This window comes from Temnothorax curvispinosus, unplaced genomic scaffold (assembly GCF_003070985.1).
Source record: "Temnothorax curvispinosus isolate PA1 unplaced genomic scaffold, ASM307098v1 QBEX01005835.1, whole genome shotgun sequence".
In the NCBI taxonomy this organism is placed as follows: Eukaryota; Metazoa; Arthropoda; class Insecta; order Hymenoptera; family Formicidae; genus Temnothorax; species Temnothorax curvispinosus.
Genome location: NW_020215615.1, coordinates 1 through 7,989, shown reverse-complemented (window position 1 = coordinate 7,989; position 7,989 = coordinate 1). Strand labels below are relative to the sequence as shown.

Below are 7,989 nucleotides of genomic sequence, written 5' to 3'. Positions count from 1 at the left end.
GATCTTGGCCCTGCGAAACTGCTAAGAGTCAGAATAAACTACGGTACAATCAATATTTCCGTAACGTTATCACTCTCAGTTTGCAATAATAATGTGTGATATCGCTCGTTACATTGATGAACACCTATTAGATATAATATAATTAGTCAATATCAAAGCAATAACGTTCGTCATCATCATCAGCCATTAATTCCTTGTTCTGTTGGATGGCACCGTTTTAGAGTCTTATTCGAAATTTGCGAATTCTCGAAGGGAGAGATGTATTCTGACCTTCATTCCGCGTCACCATCCGATGGCTGGCTCTTAGAAATGACAATCTTTTTCGTGCAATGCTCGTTCTTTTGAGCATTTTATGACAAAGTGGATAATAGCGGGTACCCTCATCCGACGTACTAAACCTTCATAGTATACTATATATCTTGACGTTAACATACCAAAGACATCAATTAATTTTGGACAAATTAGTTGTTTAGAAGGGTGAGAACAAGCGCGCGCGCGCGAAAGACAGAGAAAAGGAAAACGGCTAACAAATTGATCTAAAGTTACTAAACAGCATTTTGACGAAAAAAAAGAGATACCGATCGGCAATGTTGCATCAGAACATTGTTATTATTTTTGTAAAGACACCTTGTACATGTACTAACTTAGCGTGCTCTGTGGATGGAAACCTACGATATGTTAAATATTATCTATTATTATTATTATTGTATTATTATATTATATATTATTATTGCTACTATAATTACTTTTATCATCATTATTATATCAAAATAAAAACTATGAAATCTTGTTTGAAAATTTTTAAACAGCATATTGATGTTTCACGCGTTTCATTCGTTATCTTTTTTTTTATTAATATTTATTCTGACACACACATTCTGACGTATCCAGTGACGTTATTCTTGTGATATATTCGAATAATATCATTACAAAGTAGGAATAATACTCATTGAAACGATTTTATATCAACGTTTCTCCCGTAATGCCATTTTAGGAATGAAATTCAATTCAATATGCCGTTTATTGTGTAAATTGATCGGAATGTTATAGATATTCATCATTTAGATATCTCGTTTTACTACACTTTTCGCTGGATAACAACAAAGAATTTAAGGAATATAAAATGTAATTTTGGTCAAATCAAGTAAAAGAGACTGACAAAATGATCTGTATCTGTTATGTGTAATTCTTTTTGCAAAGAATCAACTCTTAATTATGTTTTAATTCGCGATCTATTTAAGTTACTATTTAGCTTAGTTATTTAGAAATGTTATTTCAAGCCTCTCTTTAAATGGAAATCGGGATTATTTTTGGAACATATAGCAGAGGAATTTCATACAAAAATAAGCGATATCAGAGACGTAATTTTGCAATATTTATATAAATAATATATATTATAAAATTATTTATATTTATAATTTTATAATATATAATATATTTTTACAAAAGGAGATATTTGTTTCGAATCAAGAAAATATGTTAATATTTTATAACAAAACAAAATACGATTCTCTTCTTAGCAACACTAAAACTAAAAAACAATTTTTTTACAATGTGCAGAATTATATAGCGTTTAAAAGAAAAAAGATTAATTCACATTTTAAAAATATATATATTAATATGTGAATTAATAGAATTAAAAAAAATCAATTAGATTTTTATGAATCGAACGTTTACCAACAAATTATTGTAAATCGTAAAATTATACATCATGCATGTAAACTATAATTCTGCTAAAACCTAAAACAATATAATACATGAATTGGATTATATCGAAAATTTTTAAACATTGATACTTCATTTCTTATTGTAATTCTGCTTGATTTTCTGTTAGCAGATTACACAATGATCAAAAGATATATGTTACATTTGTTAAATTCAATCGACATCTCATGTTTCATTCTGGATGTTTATTTAGCGTTTTGGTTCAGGTTATGAAAGACCTATAAGTAATTATTCCAAAACTTCGAATCACGTGCTTTTATAAACGCTTGTAACTGCGTGTTAACAATTGGCCTTAACGGTTTATTCGGCTCCCATTTTAACACACACGGCGCGACAACGTTGAATTTTTGTCTGGAAAGGCTGAGCAATGCAGATATTATGCCCTCTTGTTGATCGTGTGAACCTGTTTAAAAATGAATCAAATCACATATGTATATTATATCACACACACACACACACACACACACACACACGTTATGTTGCGTAATGAAAACTAGCTTTTCATACAAAACAAAAGTATCACCTTGGCCAGATTTGATGAGGTCACAGAGCTGTTCACTAATCTCACTAATCTTCACGGCATCGTCTTTATTTTCTGATGTAAATGCGCGCAGAAGCCTTCCTGTAAATATATAATATAATATCAGTGAGATGCATTAGTATTCTTTCGTCAAAAAGTAGTACAATAAACGAAAAAAATAAGTGTACCGAGTAAAGAAAATGCACTATATATACAGGGATGCTCATTTCTTATGATCATTGGCAATAGAGAAGATTCAATAATATTTTTATATGTCCAAGACGAGCCTCTTTTCTTCGCAACAAGTATAATAGCCGTATCTAAGCCATCGACTCGTTCAGCTAAACATAATAAAATATAATTTGCAATTAATTAATATAATTCCGTAGAGAAACGTGACGCAAAAAATGTTCTTACCTTTAAGAGTAGTTATAAGTTCCTTAACAATATCACTTGTTGTTTCTTGGCTAAAATTATATTTATAAAATCTTGATAGGTAGTCTTTTAATATGTTTAATTTCTGTACTGACGGCTTCTGAGCTGAATAAGGATTTTCAATTTGCAGCGAGCTGATGAGAAAGGCTATACACTTCGGTAATATTCCTGTAAGAATTCGACATTTATAAGAATAAATTTACATCTTGTATCACAAGTGATGTAATTTTGTGCATAGAGATTTCAATGATCAGAGCCGAAAATATTCATCACTGCTCAGTGATGTGAATCAAAATTTATCATTATTTCTCTCGACAAGATAAATAGTTTTTCTTGCATCTTAGCATGTACGATACCTTTGTTAGCCTCGGCATTTGGAAGAACTTCAGGCCAGCACGTTAATACTGTATACAAAACACCTATTGACTTGAGACCCATGCAATAGAGAGCATTGCAGCACATCATGCGTACTTTTTCTCTGTCCTTCTGAAGACGTGACAGGACGACATAAATCCGCGTGAGCAAGTTAACTGGGAGGATCTACATGTGCGAAAGTGTTAACATTAATTTGTGAATCGAAAGTATCGCTTTGCTATTGTAACAACCTAATTTAATTTGTTATATTATATTAGACAAATAAAATATAAACCTTCATCATAGAATCGTTGATAAGTCTAAACAGATTGTATTCGATGGCAGCTTGTACGAAATAAATCACCGACGGTTTCGACACCTCCAAATCGATCAATAACGTTATGATCTTCTGTTCAAATTTTGTCATCAATGGTGCCGGGGGAGTAAATGACTTATCCAGAGCTTCATCATGATCGACCTCCTCCAATAAAAACTCTACTATGCATCTAAAATGATCACAAGAGAAATATTATTTTCTTGTCTCTTTTTTTTTAACAAGCAAACTTCTAACTTAATTAAATTTTTTTAATGGCAGATATCTAACACATACATAACACATATTATATTACATTATATTAATTCATATATTATATATTATAATTCATTGTATATATATTTATTATATATTTTTTATAAATATATATGTAATATATACATATATATTATATGTATGTAAAATATATATTATATTTAGTCCACAAAAAGCTTTTCTTTTTCAATCGTACAAGGTATATCTGAAATAAGCCTCAATATTTTAAATATATATTTTATTTATAAAAAAAATCCTAAAATCTTTCTACTATTGCTATCTTATTTCAAGCTTCTTATTTCATTAGAACATCAGACATATCGATGCTATATCAGAAATACAGTAGTATTCAATCTAAACAGCCAATTTCTACAAAATGCATTATTTTGGAATATTATTCTTTGTATAACTAGAATTAGAAAATTAAAGTTGTAATAATGGAAAATCTAAAGATTTTAGTTTTTTGTTTATATAAAAATTTTCTTTGTTTTTATTTATTAAATATATATATAAAATACTGCCACTTAATTTTAGGTTCTTTCTGTATATATATTACTAATTTACGCAATATAATATTTCTATCATATTTAACATAATTAAATATATATACAATTTCGTCTGAACATTTGCATATTTAATAGATCACAAAATGTCATACTAACTTGGCTATGATACGAGGTCCGCATGTACTTCCTAATTTTTTTATTATATCGTCATGTATAGCCTCTTCCCAGGCACTGTTTACAAGCCTTCGTAGTTGCTTTTTAACAAATCGTTCTAAAACATATATAGAATTATATTAGTAATCTTGTTCAGCAATTAAAGGGGTAATGTATTTTAGGAGAAAGCATTTAAATTTAAGCGTTTCTTTTTAAACTTTTTTAAAAAAATACATATTGATCTCTCTTTATAAAACTTTATGTACATGTTTATCAATTATTTACATGTATTAAAAGTCTATTATATGAATCTAAAATATAGACCATTAGACAATTTAGAGATAAATGTAAATATACATATATAGCAACCGTTGCTTCAAAGAAAATCAACCAAGAAACATTCAAAAATTATTTTTGTCAAGTCAATATGTATTTTTATAAAAAAAAAATACTCGCTCTTTCATGCGTTTTGAGTACTACTTCTTTAAGTCATATTTTTGTTACGTACCTGTTGTTTTAATAACGCCTTCTATTTGTGCACGTGTCATCTTGTATTTTTTGACACGTTTCTGGCTAATATATTTAATTAATTGTAACTTTGGCGTTTGGAGTTTCTCCTCGACTTCATGATTGGCATCGATAAATTTCATTTCTTTATCTCCATTTGCTTCATTATTAACGCATGTTTCTTCCTTTATTTGATCGAGAGATTCTTTCGTGCTATTCGTATCATTTGTATAATCAACAATGATACCACTATCTCTTGGTGATGGTGAACGTAGAACTTCAGTAGCTCCCTCAGATACATTGCTATTATTATGATTTTTATTTCGCGTTGCTTCCAACACGTTTGATCGGTGTAGAACTAACGACTCGCATTTCGAAATCACATCCTTTGATATTTTGTAATCGTCATGACTCTTATTTCCAAGCGTTTCCAAATCTTCATAAGCGGTCGGCGTTATCTCTTTTTTAATTTTTCGCATTGCTTCCGACACGTTTAATCGGTCGTGTAGAACTGACGACTCGCCATTCGAAATCAAATCCTTTGATATTTTGTGATCGTCATGACTCTTATTTCCAAGCGTTTCCAAATCTTCATAAGCGGTCGGCGTTATCTCTTTTTTAATTTGTTGCATTGCTTCCGACACGTTTGATCGGTCGTGTAGAACTGACGACTCGCCATTCGAAATCACATCCTTTGATATTTTGTGATCGTCATGACTCTTACTTCCAAGTGTTTCCAAATCTTCATTAGCGGTCGGCGTTATCTCTTTTTTATTTTCATTTGTTTTCAATGCTTTGGTAAGCCTATCTTTTTTACAGAGGATACTGGAGTTTGACAGGACTTTGAGTCGCAATATCAATGGAACTGATTCTAAATCGTCCGAATCGTTTGCGATATTATTATGTAATACGTTCGGCTCGCCATTGTTGTTCGATGTCTCTCCTATTACTCTATCCATTGAGATACTTCTGTTGTTTGTATCTTTAATCAAGACGTCATTACATTTGACGTTTTTCTCATCACATTTCTCATTTATTGTACGACTTTTTTCGCTTTTAGTTAATAAATTACTTTTCCGAATACCTAGTTGTGGAATTCCATTACTTTTTTGAGTCATTAAGCTAGCTATATTTCTTATTGTGCTATGTGTAATATTATTTTCGTTGATGCTCAATTGAGAAACTGACGTTTTTGGAGTATGTGCAATTCGTAATTTTTTCACCGGTTCATAATCGTCAGAGCATAATTTATTGTCTTCTTGTTTATTTATGGACTCTATTCGTGTATTCAATTTCTTCTTTAAATCATTTATACTATTTTCTAATGAGCGACCGCCACAACCCTCCTCATTTTCAATTCGCGATTTTTTCGCCAAATTATTGTACTCAAAGCTATGGTCGGAATATGATTCAATATTCTCATGCTTATTTGTAGGCAAACTGGCTCGCGTTTTTCTTTTCAAGTTTCGAATTTTCTTTAATAGGCGATTTTCCTTAATATCGGTAACTTTACCTTTTTGTATATTTTTTCTCTTCATTTTACTTTCCTCTGCATTAATATCAATAATTTTGCTATCGGCATGGTTATTAATAGAATTTTCGTCTTTAGATAAGGATGTTCTTTCGGTTATTGTTTGGTTATCCATAGCTTCTATATTATCTTTGCTTAAGAGATTATCACTCGTGTATATTTCGCCAATCTTATCCTTATGTATATTTTGGCCCTTATTTATTTTATTTTTTTCTACATTGATATCGACGATTTTGCCATCAGCATGATCAGTAGAATTTTCATTCTTAGATACGAATATCGTTCCAGTTTTCGTTTGATTATCTATATCGCTAGCTTTTATATTATCTTTGTTTAAAAGATTATTGCTTGCGTGTATTTCGCCAACCTTATCTTTTATATGTATATTTTGGCCCTTATTTTTTATTTTATTTTTTTCTGCATTAATATCGACGATTTTGCCAGCAGCATGATAAGTGGATTGTTTAGCGTTAGATAAAAATATCGTTCCAGTTTTCGTTCGATTATCCATGCCGATAGTTTTTAAATCATCTTTGTTTAAAAGATTGTCCACACTTGCGTATATTTCATCATTATTTCTCATTTCATTTTCTTCTGCATTAATTTCAACAATTTTGCTATAAGTATGATCGGTGTAATTTTCATCGCTAAATAATATCGTTTCAGTTCTTGTTTTATTATCCACATCCATAGCTTCTACATTATCTTTATCTAAGGAATTGTCGTTTACAGATTCATCGCCACTTAAATATGATGTTAAACTATCTTCGACAGATGCAATTTCTGTTGAATGCAATGTACTTTTTTCATGAGAAACCAACTCTCTTTTGTCAAATTCATCAGTGTCGTTAAGAGACGTATTGGATGTATCCGAAAGTAAATTATTTTTATGTACAGACAACGTATGCTCATATTGTGAAATATCAATCGTCTTCGCAGCATTCTCAGTGTTATTACAAAACGTATCTCGTAGTTGATACTTTTCATCGCAATTTTCAATTTTGCACAAACATGTGTTTTTGCATGCATTACTTTTGTGCAGTTGTTGTCTCCTATTCAGCTTTGCCTTTTTCATACTACAGGTACACGGTTCCGAATCGATATTTCGTTTGTTTCTAGAACACGCCTCTTTTTTCTCATCGTAATATTCTGCCATACTTTTACAGATTATAGATATCAGATTCGTGTTTACTGAGATATCATCCTTACAATTTTTACTGCAACGACAACAAGCTTTCTCCTTCAGTCTTCGAAACTTCTTCATTCTACTTTCTAATAACTGAATTTTTTTCTCCATTTCTTTAATAGAGGAAGAGTGTCTGACTAGTAAATCGTCAGAGCAGAAATTTTCCCTTGCATAATTACTATTTTGAGGCAAAGTAAGTGTTGTAGGAATTGAGCCGAGATTATTGGGTGAACTGGCTTCAACTGGTATATGTGAAATGTCCATATTGCTTAATTCAACATTTTCACAAATTTGCGCCATCGTGGATGACTGTTCTGATTGAAATTTTGAATTGTCAACTATTGAATCGCTATATGAACTGTATGAACTGGGTTGTGGCACAGATGTTCTAGAGAGAGCGTCTTCATTCATTCTATTTGTAGAGTCTGGGTACGTACCTAAAGATTTTTAAAAATATAAACAAGATATTATATATATATCTAA

At 30.7% G+C, this 7,989-nt stretch overlaps 1 protein-coding gene across 2 annotated transcripts; it reads right to left on the bottom strand.

Moving 5' to 3' along the window:
- Positions 1-1,648: 1,648 nt before the first annotated feature.
- LOC112455123 lies at positions 1,649-7,937 on the bottom strand. Of its 2 annotated transcripts, XM_025016857.1 has the most exons (9): positions 5,514-7,937; positions 4,791-5,360; positions 4,286-4,400; positions 3,330-3,540; positions 3,037-3,220; positions 2,663-2,848; positions 2,434-2,586; positions 2,249-2,347; positions 1,649-2,128 (listed from the first exon to the last, which is right to left on the bottom strand). In XM_025016857.1, exons 1-9 carry the CDS (start codon positions 7,915-7,917, stop codon positions 1,944-1,946), a joined length of 4,107 nt encoding a protein of 1,368 aa, XP_024872625.1. In that variant the 5' UTR covers positions 7,918-7,937; the 3' UTR covers positions 1,649-1,943. The 2 variants fall into 2 exon arrangements, with proteins under 2 accessions (XP_024872625.1, XP_024872624.1); XM_025016856.1 differs by having other exon boundaries at positions 1,650-2,128; positions 4,791-7,937.
- Positions 7,938-7,989: the final 52 nt, after the last annotated feature.